Source organism: Heterodontus francisci, chromosome 17 (assembly GCF_036365525.1).
Source record: "Heterodontus francisci isolate sHetFra1 chromosome 17, sHetFra1.hap1, whole genome shotgun sequence".
NCBI classification, from domain to species: Eukaryota; Metazoa; Chordata; class Chondrichthyes; order Heterodontiformes; family Heterodontidae; genus Heterodontus; species Heterodontus francisci.
The window spans coordinates 410,998-430,121 of record NC_090387.1 but is presented as its reverse complement, the minus strand read 5'-3'; the positions used below and the strand labels follow the sequence as shown (position 1 = coordinate 430,121).

The 19,124-nt window shown below is 45.5% G+C and overlaps 1 protein-coding gene across 1 annotated transcript in view; it reads right to left on the bottom strand.

Annotated features, from left to right (window-relative positions):
- Positions 1–3,887: 3,887 nt before the first annotated feature.
- Positions 3,888–19,124, bottom strand: part of tat (tyrosine aminotransferase) — a 162,332-nt gene continuing 147,095 nt past the window's right edge. The window contains exons 10-12 of the mRNA XM_068048945.1: positions 18,802–18,885; positions 18,606–18,704; positions 3,888–9,370 (exon numbers count right to left, since the gene is read on the bottom strand). Of these exons, the coding sequence (XP_067905046.1) occupies positions 9,221–9,370; positions 18,606–18,704; positions 18,802–18,885 (333 nt within the window). The 3' untranslated portion in view covers positions 3,888–9,220. The remainder of the gene's footprint in view (positions 9,371–18,605; positions 18,705–18,801; positions 18,886–19,124) is intronic.

The following is a 19,124-nucleotide window of genomic DNA, read 5'->3' as shown; positions in this document are numbered from 1 at the left end:
GATGGCCACGGGACTCCTGGACTACCTGCCTTCCTCCACTCTGCCTGGTGGTCACCCATCCCTTTTCTGCCTGTGCAGCCATTACCTGTGGTGTGACCACCTCACTAAACATACTATCCACGACGTCCTCAGCATCGCGGATGCTCCACAGTGAATCCACCCGCAGCTCCAGCTCCGTAATGCGGGTAGTCAGTAGCTGCGGATGGATACACTTCCTGCACACATGGTTGTCAGGGACACTGGAAGCATCCCTGATTTCCCACATAGCGCAGGAGGAGCTCTCCTGCCATGACTTACCCTTAGATTAATTAGTTACTCCCTTTAATTAAAAAATACTAATTACGCTAGGGGCCTTGTTCTACTCCAAACACTACCCACCACAATCTAAAGTCCTTAATAAGTTACACTAATTTAAAAAAAACGCTTTAGTAGTACTCACCTTATTACTTAAATGGTAGGTTTTGAGGTTTTCTTTTTCAAAAAAGAACTTTCACCTGATTTCTTTTAGCTATTTACAGGCACTAACAGCTGTTACTTATCCAACCAATCATCTTGCAGCTTTCCTGTGATTTTTTCCTTCTTTTTTCAAAACTCCGGCGTGCTTGGACTGCTCTCACACAGGTCCGAAACCTGTCCTCTCCGCTCTGCTCCTGGACTGCTCTCCGCTCCCGGAAGGTAAGTGTCTAGGCTGCAATCCTTGATCTCTATTTATCCGCGCCTCTCACGGCGTTCTCCCCACAGGTCCGCTGCGCTCCCGGAAGGTAAGTACTGCAATGCTCTCCTTAATCAATACCGCCACCCCTCCCCCTTTTTTCCCTTTCCTATCTTTCCTGAACACCTCGTATCCAGGAACATTTAACACCCAGCCCTGCCCTTCTTTGAGCCAGGTCTCTGTTCGGGCCACATCATATTTCCACATGGCAATTTGTATTTGTAACTCATCAGTCTTATTAACCACACTCGTGCATTCACATACATGCACATTAACCCTGATTTAGACATTATTACTTTCTCCCTCACTCTGACCCCACCTAAGAACTTACTATTTTCTACTCTAGTGCTATCTATCACCCCCAGTATTCCATGCACCTTGGTATTCTTCTCTGACATTTCCTCCTGGTTTCCACACCCCTGCCAGGTTAGTTTAAACCCTCTCCAACAACAATAGGAAATCACCCTGTAAGGAACTCAGTTCAGTCTTGGCTCTATTTAGGTGCAAACCATCCAGCCTGCACACGTCCCATCTTCCCCAGAGCCTGTTCCAATTCCCAGGAATCTAAAGCCCTCCCTCCTGCACCATCTTTCCAGTCATGCATTCATTTGCTGTATCCTCCTATTTCTATACTCGCTTGCCTGAGGTACTGGGAGCCATCTAGAGATTATTACTTTTGAGGTCCTGCCTGCTAATTTCTTACCTAGCTCCCTAAACTCTTTCTGCAGGACCACATCCCTCTTCCCACCTATGTCATTGTTACCAATGTGGACGACTGCTGGCTGTTCATCCTCCCCCCTCAGAGTGTTCTGCAGCCACTCAGTGACATCCTTGACCCTAGCACCAGGGAGGCAACACACCATCACGTCTGCGGTCACAGAAATGCCTGTCTGTTCCCCTGACTATCGGATCTCCTATCACTATTGCTCTTCCAGTCTTCCCTGTACCCACCCCATATAGCTGAGCTACCTGTGGTGCTGTGGACTTGGCACTAGCTGCACTCCCCAGATGAAACATCACTATCCTTTGTATTTAAGACTGAATACCTGTTGGAGAGTGAGTCACAGTCATGAGTCTCCTGCACTACCTGCCTGTTTCTTCTTGACTGCCTGGTGATCACCCATTTCTTCTCTCCCCACATACTCTTAAGCTGCGGGGTGACTGCATCTATAAATGTGCTATTCATGAAGTTCTCAACTTCACGGATGCACCGCAGTGATGCCAGCTGCTGCTCATGTTCTGAAACCCGGAGCTCAAGCTGCTGCAACTGATGACTTTTGCTGCACATATGGTTACCCAGAATACGAGAAGTGTCCTGGAGTTCCCACATTGCACTGGATGTGCACTCCAGAGGTTGCCTCTATCTGTTAAATTATAAACCTTGGTACTACAAATAAACCCTGCTACTAATGAATATCATGAGGTAGAGAATAAAAGTAGAAAAGGGTAAACAAGGGTAAAAAGGTGACCCAAAGGTGGCTGCCTCTTATTTCTTGTCTACATGCTGCCCCTTGGCAACATCATCCAAAACCATATCAGATATCACATGTACGCTGATGAGACCCAACTCTACCCACCACTTCTCTCGACTCCTTCACTGCCTTTGATGTTACACGGTTTGTCTGATGTACCGATTGGGTCAGCAGAAATTTCTTCCAATTAAATATTAGGAAAAGTGAAACCGTAGTCATTATTCTCCATCACAAACTCCATTCCCTAGCCACTGGCTCTATCTAACAGGACTTGACAGGGTAGACACAGGAAGGATGTTCCCGATGGTGGGGGAGTCCAGAACCAGGGGTCATAGTCTAAGGATACGGGGTAAACCTTTCAGGACTGAGATGAGGAGAAATTTCTTCACCCAGAGAGTGGTGAGCCTGTGGAATTCGCTACCACAGAAAGCAGTTGAGGTCAAAACATTGTATGTTTTCAAGAAGGAGTTAGATATAGCTCTTGGGGCGAAAGGGATCAAAGGATATGGGGCGAAAGCGGGAACAGGTTACTAAGTTGGATGATAAGCCATGGTCATAATGAATGGTGAAGCAGGCTCGAAGGGCCGAAATGCCTACTCCTGCCCCTATTTTCTATGTTTCGATGTTCTCTGTATCCCTGACAACTGTCTGAGGCAGAGACAGATTGTTCACAACCTTGGTGATCTATTTGACCTGAGCTCAGCTTCCGACACTACATCCTCTCCATCACCAAGACTGTCTACTTCCAGCTCTGTAACATCATCTGACTCTGCTCCTACCTCAGCTCATTTGCTGAAGCCTTCATCCATGCCTTTGTTACATTTAGACTGGACTATGCCAATGTTCTCTTGGACAGCCTCCCATCTTCCACCCTCCATAAACTTGAGCTCAGCCAAAGCTTTGCTATTTATATCATAACCTGCACCAAGTCCTGTTCGCTCATCACCCCTGTGCTTGCTGACCTACATTGGCTCCCTGTTACGCAACACCTTGATTTTAAAATTCTTACCTTTGTGTTCAAACTTTCCATGACCCCACCCCTCCCTATTTCCGTAATCTCTTCCTGCCTAACAACTCTTCGAGATATATGTGTGCCTCCAATTCTAAACTCTTGGCCATCTCCTATTTTCATCGCTCTACCATTGGTGGTCATACCTTCAGCTGCCTAGACCCTAACTCTGGAATTCCCTCCCTAAAGCTTTCTACCTCTCTTCCTCTTTCTCCTCCTTTAAGAATCCTTGAAATCTACCATTTTGACCAAGCTTTTGGTCATCTGCCCTAATATCTCCTTATACGGCTTGGCGTCAAATTTAGCTTGATAATCGCTCATGTAAAGCCCCATGGGTTGTTTTGTTAAATTAAAGGTGCTACATAAATGTAAGTTGTCATTGTTTTTATAGTGTCACTGCAATTCCTCAACCGCATTGTCTGAGCACCAACAGCACAAGGACTGCAATGGTGCAAGGAAATGCCCCTCCGCATGACTATGGATGGATCCATACACCGAGAGCTACATGTAGAAATGTAAGCACAGACGCACATATCCACTCACATTCGTATATTACACAGAGATACACATATATAACACAAAGGCATATATATAACACCCCACATAAACACAAGTACTCGCTCCTCCAATCCCCCTACTACACAGTCATATACTCCACAAATCCTTGAATTTAGTAAACAAATGTCACACGGTAAATGCTGCAGAATATTTATTAGAAACACAATAAATCTTTACAATATTATTAAATAGGTTTAAAAAAAACAAGACGAGCAAGTAGATCTGATGCATGAAAAACTTGAAAACCAAGCAGCACAGAAACAAATAAACAATCAAAATTAAATCTACGTCCAGTCTTGTGCAGAACTCCAAAATCACTTTACTTAATATATCAATAGAAAACTGTAACGAGCACTTAGGGGGAAGAGGGCTCTTTCAGACATGAGTCAGATGAAGGAATCGGAAGCTGTATATCCAAGTTCGCTGACAGCACCAAGTTAGGTGGCATAGTAAACAGTGTAGATGAGAGCAGAGAGTTGTAAAGGGTCATTGATAGATTAAAGTGGGAAAAGCTGTGGCAGATGAATTTCAATGTGGGAAAATGTGAGGTCAATCACTTTGGACCTAAAAGATAGATCCGAATATTTTCTAAATGGTGAGAAGTTCGGACCTGTGGATGAGTCGAGAGATTTAGGGATCCAGGAACAGAAATCACTATAAACTCGCGGACAGATACAAAAAGTAATTAAAAAGGCTAATGGAATGTTGGCCTTTATTTTAAGGAAGTTGAAATACAAAGGGATGGAAGTTATATTGCAGTTATATAAAGCTCTGGTTAGGTCCCATCTGGAATAACTGCGTTTAGTTCTGGGCATCGCAGCTCAGGAGGATATATTGGCCTTGCAGGGGGTGCAGCGCAGATTCACCAGAATGATCCTGGGGCTAAGGGGGTTAAATTATGAGGACAGATTGCATAGACTAGACATATTTCCTTGAACATAGAAGATTAAGGGGTGATCTAATTGAACTGTTTCAGATGATTAAAGGATTCAATCATGCAGCTAGATAAATTGTTTCCTCTGGTAAGGGAATTCAGAACAAGAGGGCATAACCTTAGAATTGGAGCTAGGCTGCTTCACAAAAAGGGTAGTCGAAGTCAGGAAGTGTCTCGCCCATGCGAGTGGGTATGCATGCTGTGAGGTTTTGCTGTAGGAAAACATCGGCTTTATCACAGTTTTGCTCAGAATTTGAGCTGAAGTCTCTCCCCTTCTACTTTATCCACATGGTCACAAGATCTTGTAGCATCTTCTGGTAAGAATATTCTCAAACTTGTTCCTGTCCTCAGATTGCATTGTCATGGGAAAAATCATTACAGGTTTTTATACAGTTGATCAGAGGTCGAACACCAATACAACTGAGGACCAGGTACTGCAACTTTACTCAGTGGAGTTGGTGATACATGACAAGAGATCCCTGATTCAGCCAACTTGTTTATATTGCTCATTATTCCAAGTCCCACTGATTCTATGCTTCTGTACAAGCTGGTCAGTAGCACAGAGGACAGATTAACTGAATATCCTTGGGGAGATAGTTATTTGCCAACAAAGTGATTATTGGTGGTGTCAACAATGCATCCAGGCACAAAGGTAGCAGCTTGTGACGAGTGCAGCTTGAGACAGAGGCTGGGATTTTACCGGGTCCCCCACGTCGGGTTCCGTGGTGAGGGGGCCAGAAGATGGTTCCGGTAGAGGCCTGCCATGGACCTTGAAGCTGGAATGGCCCAGCCCTATCCTCCTGGCTGTGGTGAGGCTCTGTCATGGGCCCCCCGCTGCTGGGCAACGGAACCTGAATTTCAAATTCAAATCAATACTTATATCTTATTACTTATATCTTATATATATATCAATACTTATATAAGTATTGATTTGAATTTATAGCTAGAGTGGCAGATTGAAAAAGAGCTAGTATGTGTGTTCAGAGCTGACCCACAATGTTCTAAAGAAAATCAAAATTAAGTGATTGGTTGGTGAGCGTTTTTTCTCTCCCGTGTGGTGGTGGGGAAACAGCCAGCGGTCGTGGTGCACATTGGTACCAACGACATAGGTAGGAAAAGGGATGTGGTCCTGCAGTTAGAGTTTAGGAAGCCAGGCAAGAAATTAGCAAGCAGGGCCTAAAAGGTAGCAATCTCCAGTGAGTACAGAAATAGGAGGATAGAGCAGATGAATGCATGGCTGCAAAGCTGATGCAGGAGGGAAGGCTTTAGATTCCTGGGACACCAGGATCTGTTCTGGAGGAGATGGACCTGTACAGGCTGGATGGGTTGCAGCTGAACAAAGCTGGGACAAATTTCCTTGCAGGGCAATTTGCTAGTGTTATTGAAGAGGGTTTGAACTAATCTGGCAGGGGCTTGGGAACCAGGAGATAATACAAGAGAGGAACACTGAGTTGCACAGAAAATTGGGAGAGACAGATTGCACTAGAGTAGGAAGTAGTAAAGTATTAGATGGGGTCGGAGTAAGAGGGAAAAAAAAAAGTCTAAATTAGGGTTACTGTGCATGTATGTGAATGTAAGACTGGTGAGGTACAGGTGCAGATAGCCACGTGGACATATGATGTTTTGGCAATAACGGAGACCTGGCTCAAAGAAGGGCAGGACTGAGTGCTAAATATTCCTGGATACTAGGTTTTCAGGAAAAATAGGAAAGCAAGGAAAGGGGGCGGAGTGGCAGTTTTGATTAAGGAGAGCATTAAAGTCCTGGAGACAGAGGCTGTCCCTGAGGGTCAAGAACAGAATCTATTTGAGGAACAAAAAAAGGTGCAGTTACATTGCTCAGCATATCCTATAGGCCACCAACTAGCGGGAAAGATGTAGAGAGACAAATTTGCAAGGAAATTACAGAGAGGTGCAGGAATTATGGTGGTTATAATGGGGGACTTCAATTGTCCAAATATAGACTGGGATAGTAGTCCCAGTGTAGTGAGGAGCAAGAGTTCCTAGAGTGTGTTCAGGAAAATTTTCTACAACAGTATGTTTCCAGTCCAACAAGAAAGGAGGCACTGCTAGACCTGGTTGTTGGGAATGAGGTGAACCAAGTGGATCAAGTATCAGTTGAGAAACAATTCGGAGACAGTGATCATTGCATCATAAGGTTTAGGTTGGCTATGGAAAAAGAAAGGGAACAATCCAGAGTAAGAATAATTAACTGGGGGAAAGTGAACTTCAGTGGGGTAAGAATGGATCTTGCCCAGATAAATTGGAATCAAAGGTTAGCAGGAAAAAGAGTAACTGAATAATTGGCTGCATTTAAAGAAGAGATAGTTCGGGCACAGTCAAGGTATATTCCCACTGAGGGCAAAGGCAGGGAAAACATATCCAGAGCTCCCTGGATGAAGAAAGAGATAGAGATTATGATGAAGAAGAAAAAGTGTGCTTATGGTAGATGTCAGGTGGATAATACAACCTAGAATCATGCTAAATATAGAAGGTTTGGAGGGGAAGTGAAAAAGCAAATAAGAGAAAAGAGAGAGCATGAAAAGAGACTGGCAGATAATATAAAAGGGAATCCAAAGTTTTTCTAGGCATATAAATAGTAAAAGGGTGGTAAAAGGAGGAGTGGGGTCGATTAGGGACCACAAAGGGGATTTATGCATGGAGGCAGGGGGCATGGCTGAGGTATTAAATAAATACTTTGCATCTGTCTTTACCAAGGAAGATGCTGCACAGGTAATGGTGAAAGAGGAGGTACTTCAGACATTTGAAGGGTTTAAAATTGATAAGGAGGAGGTATTGGATAGGCTAGCTGTATTTAAAGTTGAAAGGCACCAAGAATGGATGAGATGCATCCAAGTACACTGAGGGAAGTGAGAGTGGAAATTGCAGAGGCACTGGCCATAATTTTTCAGTCTTCCTTAGACTCATGGTGATGCCAGAGGACTGGAGAATTGCAATTTATTACTACTCCCTTATTCAAAAAAGTGTGTAAAGATAAGCCCAGCAACTACAGGTCAGTCAGCTTAACTTTGGTGGTGAGGAATTTTCTAGAAATGATAATTCGGTCAAAACTAATAGCCACTTGAGAAAATGCGGGTTAATTAGTGAAAGCCAGCAAGGATTTGTGAAGGACAAACCGTATTTAACTAACTTCCTGGAGTTTTTTGATGACCTAATAGAGAAGGTTGATCAGGGTAATGCTGTTGATGTGGTGTACATGGACTTCCAAAAAGCATTTGATAAAGTGCCACACAACAGACTTTGAGCAAAGTTATAGCTCATGAAATAAAAGGAACGGTAGTAACATGGATATGAAATTGGCTGAGTGACGGGAAACAGAGAGTAGTGGTTAATGGATATTTTTCGGGCTGGAGGATGGTTTGTAGTGGAGTTCCCCAGGGATCAGTGCTAGGACCCTTGCTGTCCCTGATATATATTAAGAACTTAGACCTTGGTGTACAGGACACAATTTCAAAGTTTGTAGATGATACAAAACTTGGAAGCATTGTGAACTGTGAGGAGGATAGTGTAGAACTCCAAACGGACATAGACAAGTTGGTGGAATGGGCAGACAGGTGGCAGATGAATTTCAATGCAGAGAAATGTGAACTGATTCATTTTGGTAGGAAGAACGTGGAGAGACAATATAGAATAAAGGGTACAATTCTAAAGGGGGTGCAGGAGCAGAGGGACCGGGGGTAGATGTGCATAAATCACTGAAGGTGGCAGGACAGGTTGAGAGAGCAGTTAATAAAACATACAGTATCCTGGGCTTTATTAATAAGAACATAGAGTACAAGAGCAAGCAAGTTATGTTAAACTTGTATCGAACACTGGTTCAGCCTCAACTAGAGTACTGTGTCCTGTTCTGGGCACCACACTTTCGGGAAAATGTGAAGGCAAAAATTAACATGAATAGTTACAGTTATGAGGAACCTCAGTTACATGGATAGATTGGAGAAGTTGGGACTGTTTACCTTGGAGAAGAGAAGACTGAGAGGTGATTTGATAGAGGTATTCAAAATCATGAGGGGTCTGGACAGAGTGGATAGAGAGAAACTGTTCCCATTGGTGGAAGGATCGAGAACGACAGGGCACAGATTTAAGGTCAGTGGCAAAAGAAGCAAAGGTGATATGAGGGAAAACCTTTTCATGCAGTGAGTGATTAGGATCTGGAATACACTGCCAGGATGTATAGTGGAGGCAGGCTCAATGCAGTTATTCAAAAAGGAATTGGATTGATATCTGAAAAGGAAGAAAGTGCAGGGCTATGGGGAGAAGGTGTGGGAGTGGCACTCGGTGAAATGCTCTTTTGGAGAACTAGCTGAATGGCCTCCGTCTATGCAGTAACAATTCTGTGATTCAAACCAAGGGCCACCCAGCACGATCCAGATTTAGTTTATGTGAATTACTTCACGTAAATAATAAATTAAACTTTATACAGACATTTTTAAAGTACATTAGACTTGAGTTAAATAGTTTAGACTGAAGAACAGTCCTTGCTTCAACAGATGTTCAGCAAATCCTCCAACACATGTTCACTTGTCACATTCAATATCGGGCACGGTGGAATTCTCCTGTGGTTGGAAATGTTCCTCACAGAATTCGCGGATACGGTTACACGCCTCCAGCATCAAGTCCTGCGGAACAGTCAGCACAACTCGGAAGAAGTTTGGATACTCGAAGCACTGCAGGTAGATGAGGAGTTAAAAATTATTCAAGAAGGCAGTTCACCATACATTCGCAAGGGCCATTAGGGTTGGACAATAAATGCTGATCTGGCCAGTGACACCCACATCCCATGAACAAATAGAAAACAAAATTATGAACAAACATTTACGTGGGTCCTGAACATCGGAGCAAATCTCGGGCTAAATGGCGTCAATGACTGCCTTTCACACGGGTTTCGATCGCTTTTTCAATATACCCCACACCCCTCACTGTAACACTCTGATATATCCCACACCCCTCACAGTAACACTCTGATATATCCCACACCCCTCACAGCAACACTCTGATATATCCCACACCCCTCACTGTAACACTCTGATATATCCCACACCCCTCACTGTAACACTCTGATATACCCCACACCCCTCACTGTAACACTCTGATATATCCCACACCCCTCACTGTAACACTCTGATATATCCCACACCCCTCACAGCAACACTCTGATATATCCCACACCCCTCACTGTAACACTCTGATATATCCCAAACCGCTCACTGTAACACTCTGAAATAACACACACCCCTCACTGCAACACTCTGATATATCCCACACCCCTCACTGTAACACTCTGATATACCCCACACCCCTCACTGTAACACTCTGATATATCCCACATCCCTCACTGCAACACTCTGATATATCCCACACCGCTCACTGTAACACTCTGAAATAACACACACCCCTCACTGCAACACTCTGATATACCCCACACCCCTTACTATAACACTTTGATAAACACCACACCCCTCACTGTAACACTCTGAAATAACACACACCCCTCACAGTAACACTCTGATATATCCCACACCCCTCACTGTAACACTCTGATATATCCCACACCCCTCACTGCAACACTCTGATATATCCCACACCCCTCACTGTAACACTTTGATATATCCCACACCCCTCACAGCAACACTCTGATATACCCCACACCCCTCACTGCAACACTCTGATATATCCCACACCCCTCACTGTAACACTTTGATATATCCCACACCCCTCACAGCAACACTCTGATATACCCCACACCCCTCACTGTAACACTCTGATATATCCCACACCCCTCACTGTAACACTCTGATATATCCCACACCCCTCACTGTAACACTCTGATATACCCCACACCCCTCACTGTAACACTCTGATATATCCCACATCCCTCACTGTAACACTCTGATATATCCCACACCGCTCACTGTAACACTCTGAAATAACACACACCCCTCACTGCAACACTCTGATATACCCCACACCCCTTACTATAACACTTTGATAAACACCACACCCCTCACTGTAACACTCTGAAATAACACACACCCCTCACAGTAACACTCTGATATATCCCACACCCCTCACTGTAACACTTTGATATATCCCACACCCCTCACAGCAACACTCTGATATACCCCACACCCCTCACTGTAACACTTTGATATATCCCACACCCCTCACTGTAACACTCTGATATATCCCACACCCCTCACTGTAACACTTTGATATATCCCACACCCCTCACTGTAACACTCTGATATATCCCACACCCCTCACTGTAACACTCTGATATATCCCACACCCCTCACTGTAACACTCTGATATATCCCACACCCCTCACTGTAACACTCTGATATATCCCACACCCCTCACAGCAACACTGATATATCCCACACCCCTCACTGTAACACTCTGATATATCCCACACCGCTCACTGTAACACTCTGATATATCCCACACCCCTCACTGTAACACCCTGATATACCCCACACCCCTCACTGTATCACTCAGAAATAACACACACCCCTCACAGTAACACTCTGATATATCCCACACCCCTCACTGTAACACTCTGATATATCCCACACCCCTCACTGTAACACTCTGATATACGCCACACCCCTCACTGTAACACTCTGATATATCCCACACCCCTCACTGTAACACTCTGATATACCCCACACCCCTCACTGTAACACTCTGATATATCCCACACCCCTCACTGTAACACTCTGATATATCCCACACCCCTCACTGTAACACTCTGATATATCCCACACCCTCACTGTAACACTTTGATATATCCGACACCCCTCACTGTAACAGTCTGATATACCCCACACCCTCACTGTAACACTCTGAAATAACACACACCCCTCACTGTAACACTTTGATAAACACCACACCCCTCACTGTAACACTCTGAAATAACACACACCCCTCACAGTAACACTCTGATATATCCCACACCCCTCACTGTAACACTCTGATATATCCCACATCCCTCACTGTAACACTCTGATATATCCCACACCCCTCACTGTAACACTCTGATATATCCCACATCCCTCACTGTAACACTCTGATAAACCCCACACCCCTCACTGTAACACTGAGGAGGGTAAGGCTGTCAGTACTGATCAATGATACTGTTACAGTGCAGGAATGGGATGATGTCTTCAGGGTTCAATGAAGGAATCTATTTGACTGGAGTTAAGGAGCAGAAGTGGAGCTGTTATGTTGCTTGGTATTTACTATCGGTCACCAAATAGTAGGAAGGAGATGGAGGAGTAAATCTGCAATCTAATTTCAGAAAGATGCAAAAACAATAGCATAGTCTTAATGGGGGACTTCAATAATCCTAACATAGAACATAGAACATAGAACAGTACAGCACAGTACAGGCCCTTCGGCCCACGGTGTTGTGCCGAACCTTTAACCTACTCTAAGATCAAACTAACTACCTACCCTTCATTCTACTATCATCCATGTACCTATCCAAGAGTCGCTTAAATGCCCCTAATGAATCTGCTTCTACTACCACCGCTGGCAGCGCATTCCACGCACCCACCACTCTCTGTGTAAAGAACCTACCTCTGACATCTCCCCGAAACCTTCCTCCAATCACCTTAAAATTATGCCCCCTGGTGATAGCCCTTTCCACCCTGGGAAAAAGTCTCTGGCTATCCACTCTATCTAATGCCTCTCATCATCTTGTACGCCTCTATCAAGTCACCTCTCATCCTTCTTCGCTCCAATGAGAAAAGCCCTAGCTCCCTCAGTCTTTCTTCATAAGACATGCCCTCCAGTCCAGGCAGCATCCTGGTAAATCTCCTCTGCACCCTCTCTAAAGCTTCCACATCCTTCCGATAATGAGGCGACCAGAACTGAACACAATATTCCAAGTGTGGTCGAACCAGGGCCTTATAGAGCTGCAGCATAACCTCGCGGCTCTTAAACTCAATCCCCGTTAATGGAAGCCAACACTCCATATGCCTTCTTAACAACCCTATCAACTTGGGTGGCAACTTTGAGCGATCTATGGACATGGACCCCAAGATCCCTCTGTTCCTCCACACTACCAAGAATCCTGTCTTTAAGCCTGTATTCCGCATTCAAATTCGACCTTCCAAAATGAATCACTTCACACTTTTCCAGGTTGAACTCCATCTGCCACTTCTCAGCCCAGCTCTGCATCCTGTCAATGTCCCGTTGCAACCTACAACAGCCTTCCACACTATCCACAACTCCAGCAACCTTCGTGTCATTGGCAAACTTGCTAACCCAGCCTTCCATTTCCTCATCCAAGTCATTTATAAAAATCACAAAGAGCAGAGGTCCCAGAACAGATCCTTGTGGAACACCACTGGTCACCGAGCTCCATGCTGAATACTTTCCATCTACTACCACCCTCTGACTTCTATGGGCCAGCCAATTTTGTATCCAGACAGCCAACTTTCCCTGAATCCCATGCCTCCTTACTTTCTGAATGAGCCTACCATGGGGAACCTTATCAAACGTCTTGCTAAAATCCATATACACCACATCCACTGCTCTTCCTTCATCAATGTGTTTTGTCACATCTTCAAAGAATTCAATAAGGCTTGTGAGGCATGACCTGCTACTCACAAAGCAATGCTGACTGTCTCTAATCAAACCATGCTTTTCCAAATAATCATAAATCCTGTCTCTCAGAATCCTCTCCAATAATTTGCCCACTACCGACGTAAGACTGACTGGTCTATAATTCCCAGGGTTATCCCTATTCCCTTTCTTGAACAAGGGAACAACATTTGCCATCCTCCAATCATCCGGTACTACTCCAGTGGACAGTGAAGGCGCAAAGATCATCGCCAAAGGCGCAGCAATCTCTTCCCTCGCTTCCCGTAATATCCTTGGGTATATCCCGTCTGGCCCCGGGGACTTATCTGTCCTCATATCATTCAAAATTTTCAGCACATCCTCTCTCTTAACCTCAACCTGTTCGAGCATATCAGTCTGTTCCATGCTGTCCTCACAAATGACCAGGTCCCCCTCACTAGTGAATACTGAAGCAAAGTATTCATTTAGGACCTCCCCTACCTCCTCCGACTCCAGGCACAAGTTCCCTCCACTATCCCTGATTGGCCCTACCCAAACTCTGGCCATCCTCTTGTTCCTCACATAAGTGTAGAACGCCTTGGGATCTTCCTTAATCCTACCCGCCAAGACTTTTTCATGTCCCCTTCTAGCTCTCCTAAGTCCATTCTTCAGTTCCTTCCTGGCTACCTTGTAACCCTCAAGAGCCCTGTCTGATCCTTGCTTCCTTAACCTTAAGTAAGCTTCCTTCTTCCTCTTGACTAGCTGTTCCACATCTCTTGTCATCCAAGATTCCTTCACCCTACTATCCCTTCCCTGCCTCATCGGGACAAACCTATCCAGCAGTCGCAGCAAGTGCTCCCCAAACAACCTCCACATTTCTGTCGTGCATTTCCCTGAGAACATCTGTTCCCAATTTATGCTCCCCAGTTCCTGCCTAATAGCATTGTAATTACCCCTCCCCCAATTAAATATTTTCCCATCCCGTCTGCTCCTGTCCCTCTCCATGACTATAGTAAAGGTCAGGGAGTTGTGATCACTATCACCGAAATGCTCTCCCACCGAGAGATCTGCCACCTGGCCTGGTTCGTTGCCAAGCACCAAGTCCAACATAGTCTCCCCTTTAGTCGGCCTATCTACATATTGAGTCAGTAAACCTTCCTGGACACACCTGACAAAAACTGTTCCATCCAAACTATTTGCACTAAGGAGGTTCCAATCAATATTAGGGAAGTTGAAGTCACCCATGACAACAACCCTGTTACTTCTGCACCTTTCCAAAATCTGCCTCCCAATCTGTTCCTCCATGTCTCTGTTACTATTGGGGGGTCTATAGAAAACTCCCAACAAAGTGACTGCTCCTTTCCTGTTTCTGACTTCCACCCATAATGACTCAGTGGACAAACCCTCCTCGACGACCTCCCTTTCTGCAGCTGTGATACTATCCCTGATTAGCAATGCCACTCCCCCACCTCTTTTACCTCCCTCCCTCCCTATTCCTTTTGAAACATCTAAACCTCGGAACATCCAACATCCATTCCTGCCCCTGTGATATCCACGTCTCCGTAATGGCCACAACATCGTAGCTCCAAGTACTGATCCATGCTCTAAGTTCATCACCCTTATTCCTGACACTTCTTGCATTAAAATAGACACACTTCAACCCATCATACTGGCTGCAACTTTGCCCTGTCAACTGTCTAACCTTCCTCACAGATTCTCTGCACTCGGTATCTGCCTGTTCAACAGCTACCCCATCCACTGATCCGTGGCTCCGGTTCCCATCCCCCTGCCAAACTAGTTTAAACCCTCCCGAAGAGCTCTAGCAAACCTCCCGCCCAGGAAATTGGTGCCCCTCCAGTTCAGATGCAACCCGTCCTTCTTGTACAGGTCCCACCTTCCCCAGAAGGTATCCCAATGATCCACATATCTGAATCCCTCCCTCCTACACCAGTTCTGTAGCCACGTGTTCAGCTGCACTCGCTCCCTGTTTCTAGCCTCACTAGCACGTGGCACCGGTAACAATCTTGAGATTACTACACTGCTCGTCCTGCCTTTCAGCTTCCAACCTAACTCCCTATATTCGCTTTTCAGGTCCTCATCCCTTTTCCTCGCTATGTCATTGGTACCGATATGTAACACGACCTCTGGCTGCTCCCCCTCCCCCTTAAGAATCCTGTGGACTCGATCCGAGACATCCCTGACCCTGGCACCCGGGAGGTAACATACCATCCGGGAGTCTCGTTCGCGACCACAGAATCTCCTGTCTGTTCCTTTAACCATTGAATCTCCTATCACTATCGCTCTCCTATTCTCCCCCCTTCCCTTCTGAGCCACTGAGCCAGGCTCAGTGCCAGAGACCTGGCCGCTGTGGCTTTCCTCTGGTAGGTCCCCCCCCCCAACTGTATCCAAAACGGTATACGTATTATTGAGGGGAACGGCCACAGGGGATCCCTGCACTGTGCGCCTATTCCCTTTCCCTCCCCTGACGGTCACCCAGCTACCTTTATCCTGTAACTTAGATTGAGACAAAAAAAATCAGAAACATTCGACCTGAAATGTTTGACTGAATTTACCCACAGGCGTCAGGTACCTGATATCAGGTCTATATGCGGGTCCCAAGCCTGCGCTTGTCATCAAGGTGCTTCCCGACAAAGTTTTACATGAGACGAGATCCTAATTGGCCACCTCTGTGTTTGCCGTTGAGTTAAGGACGGCGAGCAGGTTTCCAAGGAGGGTGGTCCAATGAGAGGCTGCAACACTGTCCGGCCGGCAGTCCCACTGGGAGAGGTGGGTGCTACTGAGGCAGAAAGGCAAATGCAAGGACAACTCAACATGGAGGCACTCTTGGAAAGCTGCTGAAAATGTAAAATTAAAGAAGGTATACAGTTGTTAGGGAGACCAGTGTACCCTCTGCAGGAATGCTTTTGACCATGGCTGCAGCCTTTTGATTCTTGCAGTCATCACCAATGGCCCTCCAGCTTGCCACCGTCCTCTGGGGTCAGTGAGGGGCGCCCGTCCAATAAGAGAAATATATCATCAGGGCCTGAAAATGGTCTCTCAGTGGGGCATTAATTGGCCTAATTGGCTGCCAGCCTCCGTGCAGCAAGTTGCCAATTGCCATGGCCGGCTACCCCTTGGAAACTTGCCCTGGAGGAATGACTGTGTCACAGAGCCGTCCTGACCGGGTTTTCCGCTTATTTCTCGGCTTCCCCGCCTTCAAAACCCGTCTCCACAGAGACAAGAACATTTTGGCTGTTAACTTTGTTTCTCTCACTACAGATGTTGCCAGACCTGCGTAGCATTTCCAGTATAAATTAAATGGTACAATTTTAAAGGAGATCCAGGAACAGAGAGACCTGGGGGTGTATGTATACACAAATCTATGAAGGTGGTAGAACAAGTCGATAAGGCTGCTAAAAACACAGATGGGATCTTTGGCTTCATTAATAGAGGAATAGAGTACAAAGGTAAGGAGGTTATGCTAAATCTTTATAAATCACTGATGAAAGGTCATCGACCTGAAACGTTAACTCTGTTTCTTTCTCCATGGATGCTGCCAGACTTGCTGAATATTTCCAGCACTTTCTGTTTTTATTTATAAATCACTGGTTAGGCCTCAGCTGAAGTATTGTGGTCAATTTTGGGCACCATACTTTAGAAAGGATGTCAAGTCATTGGAGAGGGTTTTGATAGAACAGAGTAACTCACCTCCTGACTCCCCAAAGCCTGTCCACCATCTACAAGGCACAAGTCAGGAGTGTGATGGAATACTCTCCACTTGCCTGGATGGGTGCAGCTCCAATAACACTGAAGAAGCTCGACACCATCCAGGACAAAGCAGCCCGCTTGATTGGCACCCCATCTATAAACATTCACTCCCTCCACCACCGACGCACAGTGGCAGCAGTGTGTACCATCTACAAGATGCACTGCAGCAACGCACCAAGGCTCCTCAGACAGCACCTTCCAAACCAGCGACCTCTACCAACTAGAAGGACAAGGGCAGCAAATGCATGGGAACACCACCACCTGCAAATTCCCCTCCAAGTCACACATCATCCTGACTTGGAACTATATCGCCGTTCCTTCACTGTTGCTGGGTCAAAATCCTGGAACTTCCTTCCTAACAGCACTGTGGGTATACCTACCCCACGTAGACTGCAGCGGCTCAAGAAGGCAGCTCACCACCACCTTCTCAAGGGCAATTAGGGATGGGCAATAAATGCTGGCCTGGCCAGCGACGCCCACATCCCATGAATCAATTTTTAAAAATGCCTGCCCCTTGTTGGTTCTAGGACATATTGATGCAGAAAACGGTCCTGAACACATTCAAGAAACTCACTACCTTTCTGGCATGAGCTCGTCTGCTTGTCCCAATCTACATAAAAATTAAAACCCCCATTGAAACCATTCTGTTTTTACTACATGCTTATCTAATCTCTGCATTAATACTTTCTGCCACTTCACAGCTGCTACTGCTCCTGAATATATTTAAGGCTGAGATAGAGAGAGATTTGGTCTCGCAAGGAATGAAGGGATATGGGGAATGGGCGGGAAAGTGGAGTTGAAGCAGGAGATCATGCATGATCGGACTGAATGGCAGAACAGGTTCGAGGGGCCGAATGGTCTACTTCTGCTTCTATTTATTATGTTCTTATGTTCTACCAGCAGCCCCGTACACAACCCCACCCCCCACAGTCCTAAATCCTTTTCAATTTGTTAATTCTATCCATGAAGTCTCTACTGCCTGCTTACCTTTTGTTATATCCTCTCTTAACATAATAGTGATGTTATCCTTAATGATTAAGGTTACTCTACCCCCTCTTCCAGATTCCCTATTCTTGCACTTGGATTTGACCCATTTTAAGAACTGAGCAAATTTCCCGTGGTGGGGGTGGGGATGGCAGTCTGAATATTCTGCCTGCATTCTCTCCATCGGCACAATGTCTCTGGGAGGGTACATGTGTGACCTTGGGAATTCCACCCAATATGCCCTTGGTAGGTCTCACTGGATGTCGCATCAGCTAAGTATTGTCCTGTGCCTTATTCCCTGTGACCTCCGCACTGTGAGGCCCCAGCAGCATTATTACCAGTAGAAACAAAAAGGTTGATTTCTTTGTGAGGCTCTTGTAGCTATTCATGCACTGGGGCTAATCCTGGTGTTGTGTCTGTGAAGACCAGAGCCCCGAGCATGAAATTAACCTGTCAGTGGTGTGGGGCAGAGGGGATGTCACTGAAGAGCAGAGGTATTCAAGGCCTAAATCTTCCCTTCAGCCCCACTGCAGGACTGGTTTCTGGATTGAGCTCGAGGGCAAGTTAGTGAAATGGAGTTACCGTGGCAGGAAGGCAGAAAACTGACTGTTCCGCGATCAACCGTTCGGTGAAATCAATGTCGCTCTCAAATTCTGGAAAATCATCTATGTCAATTCCAACCTGACAAAGAAATGAATAAATAAGAATTGAAAACTATGAGTAAAAGAGAATTGGAGACTCTGAAGATCTGGTCAATTTGTAGCTTCACATAACTCACCATGAGATACATTGCCCCACATGGTCTGATTGGCTGTAAACCAGGAACCATCGACAGGATATTGAAACACAGATCAGCATTGGACTGAGGAAAAAGAGTCAGAATTAGTCCAACCTTAACTCTAACTTCAACAATCAGTTGATAATTAACAATCAGCTCTTTGTCCAAATAAATGTTCATGCCCTAATTGCTCACCAACACTTTGAGAAACACTCAGCCCAAGCTGTCATTCTGAGATGCCCTTGTAGTGCTTCAGTTCTTATTTAATTATTTCCCTCTCATTCCTGCACTGCCTTGTTATTATACCCCTCTACCCTCCCTCT